The sequence below is a fragment of the Halictus rubicundus genome, chromosome 1, assembly GCF_050948215.1.
Source record: "Halictus rubicundus isolate RS-2024b chromosome 1, iyHalRubi1_principal, whole genome shotgun sequence".
NCBI lineage: Eukaryota > Metazoa > Arthropoda > Insecta > Hymenoptera > Halictidae > Halictus > Halictus rubicundus.
Window position 1 is genome coordinate 11,423,440 of NC_135149.1, and position 19,030 is coordinate 11,442,469.

At 41.6% G+C, this 19,030-nt stretch overlaps 2 protein-coding genes across 5 annotated transcripts; one reads left to right on the top strand and one right to left on the bottom strand.

The window, feature by feature from the left end:
• The first annotated feature begins 30 nt into the window (after nucleotides 1-30).
• On the top strand, nucleotides 31-8,050 carry Cart (Carcinine transporter). The gene is made up of 11 exons (XM_076787564.1): nucleotides 31-168; nucleotides 1,576-1,797; nucleotides 2,414-2,587; nucleotides 3,070-3,173; nucleotides 3,257-3,411; nucleotides 3,502-3,670; nucleotides 4,004-4,252; nucleotides 5,077-5,291; nucleotides 6,346-6,527; nucleotides 6,610-6,788; nucleotides 7,800-8,050. Exons 1-11 carry the CDS (start codon nucleotides 100-102, stop codon nucleotides 8,014-8,016), a joined length of 1,935 nt encoding a protein of 644 aa, XP_076643679.1. The 5' UTR covers nucleotides 31-99; the 3' UTR covers nucleotides 8,017-8,050.
• Nucleotides 8,051-8,737: 687 nt separating this feature from the next.
• Nucleotides 8,738-18,802, bottom strand: LOC143354021 (uncharacterized). 4 transcript variants are annotated; one of them, XM_076787692.1, is made up of 8 exons: nucleotides 18,559-18,801; nucleotides 17,609-17,716; nucleotides 17,205-17,414; nucleotides 13,660-14,187; nucleotides 11,970-12,039; nucleotides 11,263-11,425; nucleotides 8,966-9,196; nucleotides 8,738-8,904 (listed from the first exon to the last, which is right to left on the bottom strand). In XM_076787692.1, the coding sequence occupies exons 1-8, from the start codon at nucleotides 18,583-18,585 to the stop codon at nucleotides 8,859-8,861; spliced, it is 1,383 nt and encodes a 460-aa protein (XP_076643807.1). In that variant the 5' UTR covers nucleotides 18,586-18,801; the 3' UTR covers nucleotides 8,738-8,858. The 4 variants fall into 4 exon arrangements, with proteins under 4 accessions (XP_076643807.1, XP_076643824.1, XP_076643815.1 ...); XM_076787709.1 differs by having other exon boundaries at nucleotides 8,738-8,886; nucleotides 18,559-18,800; XM_076787700.1 differs by having other exon boundaries at nucleotides 18,358-18,800.
• Nucleotides 18,803-19,030: the final 228 nt, after the last annotated feature.

A 19,030-nucleotide genomic window follows, 5' to 3' on the forward strand; every position in this document is an offset into this window, starting at 1 on the left:
CGAACCGTCCACGGAAGGGAGCTAATGCACGTCACGTAACGCGTTTCTAAGGTATCGCCGACCGTTTCGGTGCCGTGGACGTGGCCGAAGTTCAACAGAATGGAGCACCTGGACGATTATCAATCCGCCGAGCCTGCCAACAACAAGCAAACGACCAACGCCGACGATGTAAGTTGTCTCAGACAGACGTTCATTTGCTTTGACGCGTCACCAGCGATTTTCTTTTTTTTTTCGGTGCTGGCGGTCGATAGAAATCATAATAAGGGTCGGAACGATACGATCCCTTACAAGTTAGTTTTCCAGATACAAAGTCCTCGAAGATTGAAAACGACGTCAAATTTGTATTTGATATCAAGTTAGATCTAATTATGAAAGTGTCCATTGTGACTAGAGGGTGCTCTGGCCAGCCATTTTGCTGATGCAACAGAGGACGTAGATAATCTCGAATAATACGACAGCTTCTTGATGCATAACAAAGTGATTTGTCTGAACAAAGATTTATTAGGTGGTTTTCGTTATCGGGGCGTAAGAATCTTAATGGATCACGATTTCCCAATCAATTTATCTTGATAGCGTGTATTGTCGGTGATTTTCGAAGCTGTCGATAGATGGAAATTGCGATTAGGGTTGCAATCTAACCAGACAGTCCGTTGCAAACCAATTTACAAGATGTGAATTCGCGTTATAAGTCCCTTTGGCAGTTGTGGCGTGCGACATTTAGACGAAATCTGTAGTTCTCGCCGAACACGATCGGGTTTATCGGTGTGAGACCAGAAGACCACTACTAATCCGATTACAAAGCTTCTTTATTTTTAATTATTTTATGGGACTTTCACCAACACATTCGTGGCATTTTTCTGATTAAAATGAAACCAAATTTGATATAATTCCGATGATATTTACCCGTGTAATGAGCGATAAAAGTTGCTTTACATTACAATTATATTAACGGAAAATTAGTGTAAATGTGATTCGAATGATATCGTATTTGGTATCATTTTCATTTCAAAAAAGCAACGAATATGTTGTTGAAAGTCCCATAAAAAAATAATGAAATATAAAGAAGTTTTGTTATTGGATTAGTAGTGGTCTTCTTGTCTCACACCGATATACTCGACCGTGTTATGTTACACTGCTCAGCGACGGTGACTCTCGAGCTTTAAGGCCCCTCACGGGGTATACCCCGCGGTGGTGTGGGTAGTTCCAGGGACCGGTAAACGCGAGGCTTGTAGGGGCTTATATCGGAAATTCACTGTATGTAAAATTGACTTCAACATCAAATTAGTTCTAGTTATCAAAGTATTCATATAAGAACACAGCTGATGTTCTTTGGTCAGCCAGATTGCGGTGCTCAGTATACACAGATAATATTGAGCGAAACAACAATCGTCTTTGAAGCATAACAGAGTTGTTTGTTCAATGATTTGTCAAAATATTGTTCGTTATCGAGAACCTTGACGGATATATTATAGAGATTCGTATTTCTCGTCATCGGTGCGTGTCAGCGGTTGTATTTGATGGAACTCGTATTTGTTGATTGTCATGATTTATGATTAAGAGGCAGGATTTTTGTAGGATGGTTTCGATCTTGACGATCTCTTGCCGACCGTCGGCGAGTTCGGCACCTATCAGAAGAAGCTCCTTTGGCTCGTGTGTCTTCCTGCGTGTTTACCTTGCGGATTTTGCGCCTTCAATCAGCTGTTCATGGCCAATACGCCACCCCATTGGTGCAGAGTACCTGGATTGGAGAACCTGGACGTGTCCCGTAGAAGAAGACTCGCGATTCCGACCCATCAGGTGCAAGGAGCTGATCGAATCCCCTAATCCTTATTACTGCCCCCTTTTAGCCGTATTTGAACATTTCATCTACAAAATATTCTTCATGTTTCTGCTCAGTAGAACTTCTTCTTGTTTCTAGTAGACGGAACAATTTTTTTTTTGTTACTGTCAGTCATGAGAACTGATAATTGAGCCTCTATTATCTGAACTCCGGGCCAGTGCAATTATAATTGCATATATGAGGTATAGGTAGATATGGTAGATAGAAAGAATATTACTCTCCAACATTTTCAGATAAACGAGGATCTATCATATTTGATGTAATCCTCGGTTAAATCAGGGTGGTGTAGCAGCTCTAGTTAATAGAAAGGACCATAAACCACTTGTAAACGAAGTCTTAAACGCTCATCATTGCTAATTTGAACCCTGTATGCTTTCTAAGCGCTAGTATCGTGGGTTTCAGGTGTGTCAATTGAAGACAAATTAGTTCTGTTGAAGTACATCCCCCATTTCAACCCTCCACGCTTTCCGAGCGATTGGTAGAGTTGTAGCTATTGGTAGAGTATCAACTTTGGCTCCTAACTCCCATAATAGCTTTCTATTGCCTCGTTGTAACAATCGGTTTCATGATTAGGACGACAATGAAACGTACAGCCAGTGCACACGATACGATATCGATTGGACAGCGGAAAACATATCGATCGTGACGGAACCGCCGTCAATGCCGAACTTATCGTGGCCAGTTGTCCCCTGCGATCATGGCTGGGAGTACGACATGTCGGAGATAACGTCCTCGATCGTCATCGATGTACGTTCCTATTCCTCTGACGATCTACGATCTTTAATCTCATCTCATTAACACTTTGAGTGCCGACCTAGTAGACTGAAAAATTTCACATAATCAATGCAATGTATGATATCAAAATGAAAAAAAATAATATCAAAATTGAAATGTTGAGATTTATGATGCTGAGGACACTCTTACGCTACACTCGATACATTAACGCAAAAATTTATTTACAAGTCTAGATATTATAAGTTCAAATATTAGGTTGCCGCATATGGACTGTCTGATTTTTGACAGTACCATTAAACAAACATGACTTTTTTCAACATATTCTGTCAACAAACTACAAGTTTCTTGATTGCATTCAAAATTAAATTTTTCTTTATTTATTCAACATTTGCAGCAACCTTATAAAATTCCAAATCAAAAGAAATCTAATTAGAGCAAAATATTCAAAGTAATGAATAACGCATTGTTTAATGTTTCTGTTGAAACGTTTGCAGTTCGACCTGGTCTGCGATCATGCGATTTATCCAACGATCGGCCTGGTCGCCCTGAACACAGGTGGTCCCATAGGAGTGTACCTGTTTGGCACCCTAAACGACAGGTAATCTGAATAAAGAACGCGATCAATGATCATTTCCCTTCGAAATGAGTGTATCGTCTAACAGGTCGTATTCTGTTCGCTAGGATCGGCAGGAGGCTGTCTTTTTTCACCTGTCTGGCGACTCTGATCACAGGTGGATTCCTGACGTCGATATCGAACAGCTTCTGGACATGGGCGGCGACGCGTGTGGTCGTGGGCCTGACCATACCGGCCATTTATCAGATACCCTTCATCATATGTAAGAGCAACTGATAAACGAGCGAAAGGAACGATCGCTTGGAAACTGGAACCTGTTTTTATCTAACACTTTTCTAATTTCTCGCGACAGCTCTGGAGCTGGTCGGACCGAACTATCGGTCGTTCGTGACGGTGATGACTTGCAGCTTTTACACAATGGGCCTGTGTATGCTAGCCGGATTGACGTACTTGATAAGGGACTGGCGAACGCTTGCCATAACAACCAGCGCGCCTTTTCTCATGTACATCCTCTATTGGTGGTGAGTAGATGACTGTGTGCCTGTCCATTATGGTGGTCCTTAGCTACAGCACTCTGTCAGAACATCATCTAAAAACATTTGACACGTATCTTTTTTATTGGAGGATATCCAGGCTTAGGGGATGAACTTACCCCTCAAAGTATAGGTTTTAAAACCATCTAAATTTCAGGAGAATATCTCCAAGACTAGCCTAGAAAAGAATGATGCAAAGTGTCACAATTTGGAGGTTTAAGACTGAAAAAGAATTGAATGAATTAAAAATTAAAGACCACCCTACTGTGCACGAACACTGGTCCACACGATGTCATTTTCAACCGCCTAAGATCATTTCAGGTTCCTTCCGGAGTCACCGAGATGGCTTCTGGCAAAAGGCCGGCTGGTAGAAGCAAACGCCATCCTCGAAACCCTGGCGAAAGTCAACGGCAAAGAGCTACCCGCTTCTTTCACTCAGAAACTTCGCCAGCGAATGATGATGTCACGGTCTAAAAGCGAAGAAGAGCGATTACGCAGTGGGCCAGGTGTCCTTTCCCTCTTCAAGACCCCAAACATGCGTCTGAAGACCTGTCTAATTACTCTAAATTGGTAAATCAAAATTCAAGTGACCGATCGCAATAAACTACTTCGATGAAGCAATTCTCGCTATATAATTATCAGTTGATTAGCAGAGATATGAGATTAGAGGAACGATAGAATGTTCATGATATTTTCTTGGGGATATTGTTGATAAAATTGCTTGGTTGCAATCTGTTGAACTTCGGTCGAGGGAGACATTGACGACTGGAATGCAGTGTAAACTTGATCAAGAAATTGATGATATGAACGCTTCATTGAACTGCGACTGTGTTTACGTTACTGCTAGATTGTCTTGTCGCGAAGTTTATCCAAAGTTCAACAACAGATTGAAGCCGTAAAACGTTTGCGATGGATTCTCCGTTTAAAAACATCATTTGGGATATTGGGATGTTTCCATATCCGAGCTAACAATTTATGATATTCAGGTTGCAATTGAACGACAATCGTGTTGTTTTTCAATGCTTTAAATTTCTCAGTTAGAATTTTTAATCTTTGAATATTAAGCACTAGGTTTACGGAGCGCTAAAACTGACTATTTTACATTACTTTATAAAAATGACGAGAATATGTCTATTCAAATTTTTAGCCATTTTTAATATAATATATTTCCAAAGAAATGAGTTCGTTGAATAATTCTTCATGGATGCGTCTTTACAATCTCAATAATCGTGAAGGAAAATAGCGTTCTAAATGCCTCGAATGAACATTTCAGATAGACAGAAATCAAGAGATAAAATATTGATATGCGTACACATGCAATTCAATGAAATACGACACAATTTATGAGATGACCTAAGAGAAACAGTTTATCGAACACAGTTCTTGGTCCTCAGGTTCGCCAACAACATGGTGTACGTTGGCTTGTCGTATTACGGGCCAGCGTTGGGAAACGAGGAGCATCTGAGCTTTTTCTTTTCATCCCTCGCAGAAATTCCCAGCTACATGGCTTGTTGGGTGGTGATGGATCGATGGGGTCGTCGATGGCCGCTTTGTCTGTGCATGGTTGTCGCTGGCGTCTCCTGCATCGCCACTGTACTCCTCTCGACTGGTACCCTAACTTCCCCTAATCCATCAACTGATGACGCTTGAGATGGACCTGTACAATGTTTAGCACTTTTCATCGATATCTCTCGATATTTAAATGAAATTCATGCTGGGAACGCTTGGATTTCAAAATGATTGATAACACATTCATTGCTACGGTGATCACATTTGCTTGAAAACGATTGTCATAAAATTAATGTCACTAGATATATATGTCAATTTATTCGTTCTGAAACGAACTAGATTATAATGTGAGGTGCAAACTCCATAAGGGCCAAGTCTCCGTAGATCCGCGGTAAGGTAGAGTGACCACGTTACCGACAAAAATAGGCGAAAAATGGTTTCACGGGAGGAAAATTTTCGTCTTGATATGAGAATATTTTACGTGGGGAAGGGCTCATTCGAAAGGGGAAGGTTCAATGCAGTGCGCGCTGGTTATGAGCTGACGCAATTATGCAGATATTTTGTAATATAAGCATTAGAATTATGCCAAAAATTGACGATGTACATGACGTGGAATCCAAGCATTTTTATCCCATTGGATGAGTTTTCTGGATGAAACCGAGGGTAGCGCGTACTAGAAAATATCTCTAGATAAAAACTGAGCCATATTTTGTCTTGATTCTCTGAAAAATGAAGCCAAAAACTTTCCTCCCATTTCTGGCGTCGGATCAAGACCAAGACAGATCTGAAGTCTGTGTCTGATGGCTGTGAATGGGAATTGTACAGCAGTTACCGACCTGCTGACTCTGAAAAAGTCACGTGACTACCCTTGACCCTTGATGAAACACACAATATCCAGGCGGCAGTCAACATGCTAAGGCGACAGAAAACCCCTCGTTGACCAATTTGATATGTTTTCTTAGAAAATATAAAGTATGTCGTGCATGTTTATTCATTCATCAAGGAAGCAAAGTGCCAAACGTTGAACCTTCACCAAGAAACTAAAATTTGTAAATGCAACCAGGGTCGTAAAAGAAGCTAAAAACATCTGGTCGAAAGCGTCATCAAGCTGCTATCACTGTTCATCATGACTGTTCAATTGCGATTTCTTCTAGACGCAGTAGTGCTCACGCTGATTCTGTTCCTGCTGTCAAAATCGGCGATATCGGCCTCTTTCCTAATAATATATCCGTTCGCTGGTGAACTTTACCCCACGCAACTGCGCGGCGTAGCAATCGGCTTTTCGGCTTACATCAGTGGTCTCGGACTTATCATCATTCCTTTTGTTACTTATCTGGTGAGTGATCGTAAATAAGCTTATCGGGGCAGAGCTCGGCCTCGGTCAGTCCGGGATCGAGCGTCATTTACGTCATTTGCAGGGTAAGGAGAACTTGGTCTTGCCCCTCGTGATACTGGGATGCGTCTCTGTGATCGGTGGACTGTCTGGCCTGCGTTTGCCCGAGACGCTGCATCATCGATTGCCCCAGACTGTCGAAGAGGGGGAGCTGTTCGGGAAGGATTGGACCTGTGCCGACTGCTTCCGTTGCGTTCCAATAAAGTACGAGTCGTTGGTAGCGGGTCCCGAGTTGTCATTCGATCAGCCTATTTATAGATCTCGACTCCCTGTCAATTTGTACGTCCCTTATCCTCCGAAGTTAGGGGTAGATCTAGCTACTGAAACGTTGGTTTTAGTGTTGGCTGGGTTTCCAGCATCCTCAAAATGGATTAGTTCTATGGGACATTTATAATTTAGATTTACATCTGCAGGGAAGAATTAGGGAAAATAAGCTCCTATGATAACTTGTTGAACTCATTCCTCAACCAGGGTCCATAAAGTTTCCCAGAATGTTACCATTTCAATATGATCTCCTATTACCTTGGAACGTAAGAGAAAGCTCCATTATAATCCCCTGTTATTCTAGGACAATGTTCTAAATCTAGTTAGTGTCATTCTAAAGGTCCATTATGATCTCCTATTGCCCCTTATCGATGCTCCAAACGTTAGTGAAATTAACATAAAGTTTGTATAATCCCCTCCTACACTCGAGCCATACCTGTTTTCCAGTAATCGGTAAACTCTGCTATAGATTGAGCACAATAGCGGGTATAAAGTTCCCCGATGATCTCCTAGTGCTCTAGAACTATGCTCCAAAATTAGTGGAATCGCCATATAAAGTTTGTATGATCTCCTATTACTTGGAGCTTATGTCTTCCAAGAATCTTTGCTATAGATATGACCTAATGCTGGTGTAAAGTTCACTCATGATCTCCTAGTGTTCTAGAACTATGCACGAAACTTAGTGGAATCACCATAAAGTATGCATGATCCCCTACTATACACGAACCAGTGGTGTTCACTCTAGATTTAGCACAATGTCTCCCTTATAATCTCCCAGTGGTCTAGAATCGTGTTCATAAGCAATCAGAAATGGAGCCATGAGCTTCTGTTAGACCAGCAGAGTCTAAAGCTACGTAGTTAGACCGAACGTCTGAATTATTCGAGTCGTTTAGGTGTGTCCATCGTGTACAGCCATGGATAGGAATGTATTATAGTCTTTCCCTCTTTTAGACCTTCGTCCGCAGCAGCTTCCTACGAGGATCTATCGGCCAGAGAGACGATGGAGATGCACGAGGTGCCTGAACAACCTATCGCCATTCCTCAGAGGCTGTTGGAGGAGCAACAGAGACCGAGTGGCGCCAGCGTGCGTCGATTGGTTCGACAGTCCAGCGTGATGGACACGCAGCGGGACTCCGACGGGTCCATTAAAATGACTTACTGGTTCTAGAGTCTTCGTGGTTCAATAAAGTTGAGAGAACGAACGAGGTGGTTCATTACTCGCACCCGTTCATTATAGGCCAAAGTGCCTCCGTTTAGGTCAGCAACACGTCGGACAGTTTGCAATCTCCTTATCAGTCGAAAACGAAGCAGAAAGATTACTACTTTGTTTACAAGCATTTGCAAGCATATCTGCAGGCTTCTCAGTGATTATTATGTTAAAAAGAGGCTCGGTTATTTTTTTTCTTTCAATCAGTAATCTCGAAAGAAGTGATTAATTAGATGGTACTTTGAAATGGCCCGTGAAAGATTGGTCAGGAAAGCACTAGACTTCAAAACCTACCCTTGCGTCATCAACTGAATACTTAGTTCTGGTCTACTTTTACTATCGTTTCCGTGTTTCCTATTTTTAGATAGTTTTATATTGATTTATCTCTGCGCAAGTACAAAGACGCCGAGCTCGGGCATTGTAGGCAGTTTCAACACTTTGAATTTAATACAAGTGACTCTTTCGATATATCGTGTCTGCCAGTCTAAAGTACACTGTATTTACGTTGCTTATGGCGCAATTGTTGTTACGTCAATTGTATTTGTCGTACGCTGCGTCTCGCTAAATGTTTATCACTGAAAAGTCACTCGGTTAAAAGTTCCAGTGACTCACCCACGGATTGCAGATGGAAGATAGTACTTTTAAAGATTGGAGGAGGGGTAAGAATGAAGAGGCAGGCATCTTGTGTACATCTTACAATTTATTCCCACAGTTGGTATAGAAAACACGAAGATTCGGGGGAGGAAAATTCAGAAAGGAGATCGAGTCGCTCGCCGTGTTTCTCGATCGTGGCCCAAGCCCGTTCAGAGTCGAGTGGTTCTGTTGTAGCAGCTGTAATCAGGGGGATCACTGTACGATTTCGGTGAACGATCGTCTGCCGACTTAGCCGATATTTTCTCAGTCTATTTACCTCTCCAGTAATCGCCGCTTTAGCTCTGGTGGGTAGGATACGTAAATGTAATGGTCAGGCATGTCCTCGTTCGAACCGGGCAGCTTCTCGTCTCCAAGATCGCATTTCCTTCGTTCGCTCGACCTACCCTCCCCAGAACCACTCGGATTGTGCAACGACGACGCAGCTGCTAGATCTCCGTCATTGTAGTCCAGACTTCCGGTTCCGTCTAGTCTGTCTTCGTCCGCGGAACTGAAAAGATCGGATTTTCTAACATACTTGTAGCAGCGAGCTTCCAATCATGTTCGCAGATTTATCTTTGCTTTAATTCGAACTCGAAGAACCTTGACAATTTTTAGAAAATACATGGCGGAGCTGAAGAGATCGTGTCTGTTGATATGTATCGAAGGATCGAGACTTTTTAATTGTTTCGATTGGAACCCTGAGAGTCTTGACAATTTTAAAGGGTAGACAGCGGAATGGAAGTGATCGTAGTTGTTACAATGTAGCAATGAACTTCTAATTAATTCGAATGACTTTTTAATTGTTTCTGCTCGATACAATGAAATTGAGGAGATGATGTCTGTCATATTCTGATGTCTACATCTATTTTTAATTGCTTCAACTGGGACTACAGAAAACTCTGTTAACATATTGCACTGAACTTTTAATTACCTCGAGTTATCGCAACTTTTTAATTGCTTTAATTGGGACTCTGGGAACCTTGGCAATGTTTAAAGGCTATACACTGCAACTGAGAAGATCTGTTAACATGTAGCAACATTTGTTCAGTTACCTCGAATGATCGAAACTTTTTGATTATTTTAATTTGAACTTTGCAACCTCGATAATTTTTAAACGGCACACAGTGCAAATATTTTTGCAACGAATCTGGAATGTCTTGGCGATTGTTGGCCTGGAATTTTTTAAAGGTCTTCGTGAAGCACTTCTGCGATTAGGTGGGAGGACATTAGCAAGATGGTGTTATGAATCATGATCAATATTACAGTCTGGCTTACAGTATGTCTCTACGCGCAACGTCAATGCTTTCAAGGCTTTCAAGACATTTAGAATCTTAAGCATTTTAAAGGCCACATTCGAAACTGTACACGGTTAACTCCCACTAAATTTGCAATATTTTTAAACTATTTCTTGCATCGCGTCGATTGTATTCTTGCCGTGTGTCGCATGTGTGTAACTAATTCAGGAAAATAAAGTTGTATACGCCGTGAAGCTGGTTGACGCAAGCAGCATATCCGTAGAATGTTAATTTTAGTTCATCTCTACAGATTGTTCTTGTGTACGAAGAATTTTTGAAGTAAATTTCTTTTTAACATCAAGAATTATGATCGACTGCCGACGCACGAAATTAAGATTTAGCACTGCAAAACACGTGTAGCTAATTATTCATTTTAGATATTTTTCATTCTACGGCCGCGTTGAAACAATGTTAATGGCCTTCTTGTAATATTCAGTGAGCTTATCTTCGTGTGCGTATTAGCACTTTCTCTCTCTCTCTCTCTCTCTCTCTCTCTCTCTCTCTCTCTCTCTCTCTCTCTTTCTTTCTCTCTCTCCCTCTCTCTCCCTCTCTCACACACACAACAATGATTTTTCGTTCAGAATGCAACGAACTGAATCATTCTTTGCGATAAGTGACACTTTACGATAATACGAGTATCGCTCGATAGATATTGTATGTCGGAGTCCGGAATTCGTTTGAAGAAATGTTTACACAGAATACGAGGTAACACCCTTTAAAAGAACGCGACCGTGTTTACAAATACAATCTTATCTTTTGCGTTTCGTTGGGAGGAGAAATTTAGCGACAAACAATATCGATTAACGTGTTGACGTGAGAAAATGGGACCGTTTTCTTTTTTCTTTTATATTTGCATGCTGTTATGGGAGACCTTGAGTACAGTTTTAAACGCGTCGATTATTTCGAACACGTCGACCGTATTGGTAAATTGTTAAATCCTGCTAGAATTGACTGCTCTCTTATCGCTGCGCTTCGGTAAATATAGAACGAAGATAAATCGCTGGAAACGCTATTACACCAATTTCAACGTTCGAGTATCGATTCTTTTACGCTAAACCACCAGTGCATCGTGGGAACACCTATGGGTTCACACTGCCTAGAAAATTGTCTACATGGATTGAAAAAGTAACAAGCTGTGGATAGAAATAATTCTCTCAGATCTTCTTGTTGTTCTGTTTAATCTATAACTTGAAGAAATATTCATGAGATTACAATGTATGCAGTTTGATAGCATGCATGCTTCAGAATGTTGAGAAGTATTTGGAGTCGACGTACGTACTTGAACAGGACCCAGATGACATAGTAGCATGCATAAATCGACGTGGACAGAATAGTCAGAAAAATAGTGAGCAGGTACCAAGGTGTGTGCCTCTGTTGCCTCTTCGTGTCCTCCCAGTACCTGTCGCAGCTGAGATACCAGCATATCGCGCGGTTTAGCTCCCCTAAAACCCGATACGAGACCTTACTAATAACATAAATACCAATCTCTAAACAAATACAAATCTTAAAATTTTTCAATGTTACAACTTCAGACAAATCCTCAAGTTTTTGTAGATAGTGTAAAAATTAGAATACAAAATTTAGAAACAGTCGAGCAGATATAAAACATGTGCATGAAAGTGTAAACCGTCGTTTTTAGAGAAAGAAAAGTAATATCAACTTTCACATTCAAAATCTAGGAAACTGGGTCTCACGTTGCACTTTAAATGCACTTTTCTGTACAACTAGCACAACTCTGACTTTTATTATTTTGCTGACCCATCGAATATATTGTTGAACTCTTTTTGAAAAATTGAAATGCAGATTTTAAAGTCTAATCCCAAATCCAAAGAGTAAAAAATTGACTGTGTACCAATTAATAATATTGATAATTACCCAAGTCTGTTCTCGACTTAAATTGTTCTCAATCGAATCTAGCGTCGGTAGACTTTGTGTCAGTGATTTCCCTGTACCTCCAACTTTATCGATTGCTATGCAGCCACGTACCTTCGATTTCTTGAAAGTCCCGCACCGAGAGGTTCGTCAGAAGCCCAGCAATGCAGTCGCGGACCAATATCTGTCGATATTACAAAGACAACAAAAATTATCATCGTGATTACAGCAACCATAATTAATATTAACCCTTACTACAAGAACCGGACATGAATCGAGCCTTGTTCGATCGCATATTTCATCAGAAAAGATATTTCAAGCAAACTCAAAGCTGAAAAGACTCGATTGTTCGACTATAGCGATGCTGATGGTACCTAATTGCAATTTTACAGCCATAGTCTAGATACTTTACGAATTGCAGCCTGTATCGATTACCTGGAAGCGTCTCGATGCACATCATAGATAACTTAATAATTACATTAGCTAGAAATTGGATCTAGCCGGAGGATACTGTTCACTTTCTACAAGGGTTGTCTCTAATTAATCGGAATTAATTAGTCAAGCGTTTTTACGGGGATCGAAACCTTTAAACAGTGACCAGTACCTGTACTTTTCAATCGCATGCAGAATTTCTTCGACGTCCATTCTCTAAGCTCCTCGTCCTCTATTTAGCTCATTGTTCAGACGCAATCATTTGTCATAAAAGAAATATTTGTACAGTTTCTATCTCTTTAGTCATAATATGATCGATTCAGAGAAATGGTCCCATTTGACACTAGGTTTACGGGACTCATCAAAATGACGGGTTCTAATATCTTTAATTTAAAATTATTATGATTCTAAAGAATATCCATGAATTATTTAACAAATTTATTTCTTTGGGTATATGTCATTAAAAAAAAATGGGAAGCACATTCTTGTTATTTTTAAAATATTTTTTTTTTAAATAGTCACTTTCAGTGCTTCGTAAACCTAGTGTTAATAACCGTATCGTTTCCAAAGAATCAAGCTTTACAATCTCTATAAGTCAACAATCCTTATCGTCGGTTGATAAGATTTGTATCGAGACGAATACGAGTTTCTGCGACTGAAGGGTTCGCAGAAATTTGAGTAGACTTTATACAACAAACACACAGTCACGAGAAAATACTAAAACGAGTTTCCAAGCAAACACGGCTGAACAATCTCCTAGCTAGCGAGTTCAAGAACTGAATGGAACCATTTCAAACAATTCGGAAGAAGTTCAGTGACATTTAAGGGGACAATATTCGACAGTTCTTTCGACTCGAAACAGCAGGCTTAACACTAGAACCACCGAACACGCCACGAAATTACTTGTTTCTGACCTCTTCGTGTCTTCAGTTTTGATTATCGAAATTAGAAAAATATTTTCAAAGGAATTTCATGGACAAGCTTCTTCATTGAAACGTATATTAGAGCCAAAATTCCGAGAAACCGGAATGAATGTAGTTTTGTCATGACTAGACTGCGGATCTTTATGCGAAATAAAAATTGTGTACACCGATCGCAAGTAACAGGGCCTGCATACACTTTTTTCTGAATAAAGAAGTTCGGACAAGTCACAAATAATAAATTAGAATTCTTATAATCTTTTGATAGTGCCACTATTTTATGTTTCGCCTACACATTTTTGTCATAGATGCATGCAATCCGCAGTCCGAAGGATCAATGTTCCTTATCAGGACTGAATCACCGCGACCATCAGACGAACCACTTTGCCCATCAATCGCGTATAATGCCCGATGATTCTAGTGCTAATCAAATCCCCTTGTCCCCAACTAACTTCGCACTGCAGCTTCAGCTTCTGCAACTCCTCGGGCTTGCAGTTGGACTTGAGCTTCCTCAGGTGGAGGCTTTTGCGTCTCTGCTTCTTGTCCACGGCGGGCAACGCGGCTTCGACCAGGTTCTCCTCGTCGTCCTCGTCGTCTTCGTCGTCCTCGTCGTCCTCGTTGTCGCATGCGTTGCTTTTATTGTCGGGGCCGGCGATCTCAACGTAGTACGCCGTCCCCGGCAATCGGTGATTCTCAAGGGCCCCGTTGTCTTCTCGATGACAGTACTGTTGGATGTTCCTGACGGCCCCGCCGTCCGACATCGTGCACAACTTCTCGACCGGGTGCGTCCTCGACAAACTACGCAGGTTGCACTCGATCACCGTGGTCGAACGTTGCTCCGTGTTCTCTTTCCACACCTGGATGTCCGTGCTGTGATGTCCTGGCTCGTCGTCCACCAGCGAGCTCTCGAAGTCACGGTTGCCCAGGACGTCGCAGCGCATGATGTCGCAATAGTCCGCCAGGCACACCGCGTCCTCCGCCTGCTCAGAGAATTTGTATCATCAGCAGGTATATTCCTCTGTGAAACTTTTTCTTATTTACTAGTACGTTCGTTATCGGTCGACTGCGGATCTTTGTGAAAAATAAAAATCTTCTGTATACATTGTATGACACGGGAGTGCAATATAAATGTATTTATTCGCTTAACCCGTTGAGTACCAAATCTTTTAAATTTTTACTCTAGATGGTTAGTACAATATTTATACATCCAAGACGATTTACGCCAAAGGTTAAATTAAATGTGAAAAATTAATTATTCTTCTGATCGATTGAAAAAATATCCCCATTTGGGGATGACGGTGCTTGGAATGTGTTTAGTTCTTTTTATGCCATTCCTTAGTGCAATCCGCGTGCGTGATCCCAAATGAGGATCGTGGTGCGTAATGGGTTATTATTCTCCGATTCTTCCAATGTCTGTTATGTATTTCACTTTGCCGTGAATGCATAAAATCCGCAGTCTAGTTATCAGAGCTTCCCTTGGTAACGGTATTTATAGCTTTCTATTTGGAAGTGCAAATGTCGAATGTCAAATCGCTTGCAGTTTGATCGATCAGAGGTGTTTTTTTCTGGGTCGACTGGGAACATATTAGGTGGCCAGCATTTTTTCTCTGTTCGTCTTTCTGCTCTCTATTTCGTAAATTTTTTAACGGATTATGGTATCATCTTCGTTGTCAGGTTCGCATGCACAAGTATACGCAAGAAGTAGAATTGACTGGTCGTAACCGGACACATTAACTTCGATTTTCTTGGAACCGAAACTGTGGACAATAAAATCTTATTCCACGTTTTTGGCTAATTTTGACAGGTAACAAGCGTGTTAACAATCTTCAGGAATCCTTCTTTTGTCGCATAAATGGAAAGAGAGAGAATTTGTTCATTGCCCACAACGTCGGTTCTTCGGGGAAGGAGTTCGTATCGTCAGACAGGTTGGAGTCAGTTGTTAGCTCACCTGGTAAATTACTATGAATGGAAGCGAAGTAATTTGCTAGCATAAGTGTACGTATCGTGTCACTAGTTCGACAAGGAATTAACACGTTAAGTTGCGATGAAAATAATCTGTTGCCACTTATAACCCGATTAACTGTGTTGTTTATATAACATTTTACTGTCTGCGGTTGACGAGAATTAACTGCACAACGCTTGTTATCTAAAATCTCTGCTGTTTACGAGGCCTTGTGTACGAGAATATAAAATATACAAACCCTAGAACTACCGAACCAGTCAAAATGGCTGGTGGATGATTTTTTCTTTCACGATTAGTAAAACTATGAAAACGTTTTCACGAGAAATTTTTAATATATCTCTTCTTTGGAGTACATGTTACCATAAAAATCGTATAAAACCTGAGCAAATTCAAGCTTGCTGTTATTATAAAGGGATAAGTCTAAGTCACGCTTAGGGCTCGGTAGTTCTAGTGTTAAATTGTGTGTCTGAATAATAAGTAGTACAAGTAAACACTGGATCAGACTTGGAGATACTCGATGCTCCATTTGCGTGTATTTGCGTAAAATCGGTATTTAAAATTCTAAATTGACGATGCAACGATGGAAGAGTGCATTGCAGTGGCGAGTTTGCGTCACCAATTGTATTAAAGAGCATAATCAATCGACACTTTCAACTATTCATTCTTGTGCCGAATGACACGGTGACACCCTTCTGCTGGGTCAGAGAGAAACTTCGTTCTATCTTGCGATTTAATTGGAAGGCGAATTAGAAGATACAATTTATCTTTTCAATGTTCACTACACTGTATGTACAATGATGCATTTATCGAAAGTAGAATAACGCGAATCAAATTGTAATTATTTGCGTAGAGAAATGTCGTAAAGAAACGAAACAATCTGAATGGCAAGTAAAATTTAGATGCCGAAAATTGTACCACAATCAACGTAAATACACTAGAGCCTCGATTATCCGTACCTCTGGTATCCGAATTCTCTATTACTCCAACCCGCTGCACGTTAGCCCAATCTAAAACGTTTTCAGCTGCAACACATTGAGCAAATCAATAAAGATTGAATCTACTACTGTAACTAAGTAACTGTTCTATTATTCGAACACGCGTTTCCCTGTCTAGTTTAGATAATCGAGGTTCTCTTGTACAATACAGTTTATGCCAATATGGATACTGTGTCACAACGAAGTGAAATTTATCGAACTTAATTCATTCAAATCATTGACGATCATGGACCGCATCAATTACAAGAAAAGGGAGTTACACGAAAACAGATCAATAATAATTTCAATAGGTTGTAAATAATGTGCCAGTCAAATTCATTTGAAGTATCACCTGCTCATTTTTCCTATAAACGCACAAAATCCGCAGTCTATTTGTTACTGTTTGCTTCTTCGAAGTTGTGGGAAATATGAAAAAGTCTAATTAATCAACTTATGACTGCGACAGCTGCAGTTTGACTCGGTTGTGCAGGAAGAAGCCGAGAGTCGAGCGTCGTCCCGGAAGAGTTAACACTTTATCTACAGGAAGCCTGTGATAGGCTTTTCAATAATCGTGCTGTATCAAAATGGAACTTTAAAAATCTCCTTTTATACAATAATCTCAAACGAAATTATTAAATTATTAGATTACGTTGAGGGTGAGTTGTTGGTTTATGATTGAAGTTACTGTTACTATTGGAAGGTCTATTAAAAACTCCTCAGCCATGGCTTTCAAAAATCATGGACTAGTCGCTGGGAGGTGTTAACACGTTTACGACCAACGTCACACATTTTCCGTTCAACATAAGGAAAATCAAATTAACATTGTACACGATATTACTTAAAATTGTAACATGTGACATTTGAAGAATTTGTAACTTTCCAGTATTCTTTCATATAATGTATAAGACTACCATTAATGGAACGCTATAACTACGAGCATTGTTGTTGAAACAAGCGCTGGTCGCAAACGTGTCGCGAGGAAAACGAAGAGTTCCTGACAGGCGAGCTCGAACGACGAATGTAGCTCGTGATCCGGGGTGAAAATGACGCGTGCCCGTACCGTGTTAACGTTGCTCTTGTGTCTGTTATCGAAGTGAGCATCCAGGTGTTTCTCCGCGTAGAATGACTTGCCGCATAGTCCGCAGGTCCATTGCGACGGTCTGTGCTGGTGTTTGGCCTTCTGCTGCGGCCGGAAAATGTCCCGGCTCTCGTGGAACGGGCACTCGAGCGGCAGCTCTACCTGATACTTCTTCAGGATGGGCATCCATCTCTGAAATCTCGACAGAGCTGAAGGGATCGCCTTGCCAGAGGCAGCGGAGCTTCCGAGCCAGCATCGTTTCACACGGCTAACCACACTATAAGCTAAACCCGTGGCACCGGGGGTGCAATCTACACAGAACTATGCTCGTCGCTGCGCACCAATTGTTCTACCAGACTAAAAGTAAATTGGGGTTGTATCGTTACCTTCTGGACTATCCTTCTCACCACGGACGCTCGATCGCGGGGGCATGATATTTTAAAGACGCTGGGTCCTGGCCAGGGGATTACGGACAAGAGTAACACTATCAATACCTACGAAACGTAAAAGACCACGTTCACACCAATGTCTCCGTCGTCGGGTAGGATTTTGTTTATTGATCTTTTTTTGGCGAGTATGGTTTTAGTCTCTGTTTCTGTTTGGATGAGAACTATACACGGTCCCATAACAGTCAGATTGATATCGTTTCCGAGAGAGAGGGGAGAGGATGCAAAAATTCCGTGTACGGTCCGTGTCCGATATATTTTTTTTTTATTCGTTTGTCGAGAGACAGTGAAGAGAAGAAGCAGAACGTGCGTGCCCGTGGCACGTTTCTATCCGAAGCGGTGTGTTCGAGCGTCGGACGTACCCGTAACAAATGCGTCGTTCGTAACACTGTGTGCAATCTGTTGTCCTAGATTTCGCGGTGTGTGACGTCTTTCGACGTCGCGTGCGTTGTCCGCGAACCGGGTGTCCGGCGGCCGCGAATCCACGGGCAAAACACGGTCGTGCTACGCGAGCGAGAATATAATTTTAAACGACACACACACACACACGGTGGAGAGAAAAAGAAAAAAATGGTTTCAGAGACTGTGAGGGGGTTAGAGAGAAAGAAAGAGAGACAGAGAGAGAGAGAGAGAAAGAAAAGAAACGAGAAATGATATTATAGTTGGCGAGAGAATGAATATTCACGCACTCGGATTACTTTCGTCATCGTTCCGCAGCTCTCACGGGGGGCTCCCTGATAAATCGATCGTTCGACGTCCGTCCGATCTCGACGGGGCCAAGAAAAAATTGATTCGCAATGACGCAATCCCGGCGACGTGACGAAAGATGACCATTCTGGCGCATCGGTTGACCAACCAGCCACCCGTCAAAACCGTTCCCCGTTAATTACCTCGAGATGAAAGGGTTGGGTCTTCATTCATAGCCCAGATACTCCTCGCGAGTGCGACCAGCCGCGACGGAACCGGCACGTCGGCTACTGCGAGCGATTATTCTCCACAAAACCAGACCCGAAACTAGCCCGACCTTTTTCCTCCGCGAAATCCGCCCCGTTCTCTATTCACGGTCAACTGGGAACGTATCGGGGGTTGCGGCGTGCACCAACTATAGGGGTGAACGTCGACATGGCGGCGGAGTCACCCTACGCGCAGGGCTGCACACGACGGGGGCGCTCGTGATCATCATCGCGAATTTATCGAAGATATTATCAAACACTGGAGACGCGACACCGTTCAACGTTCTATTGTCCACCCGTTAAATTCTCTAATTTCCATTATATCAGTCTCGAAAAAGGATGAAAAACTTTCGAGACGCGTTCGGCATCTGTTGACGGGACGGAATGCTGTTTGCATTGGCTGATCACG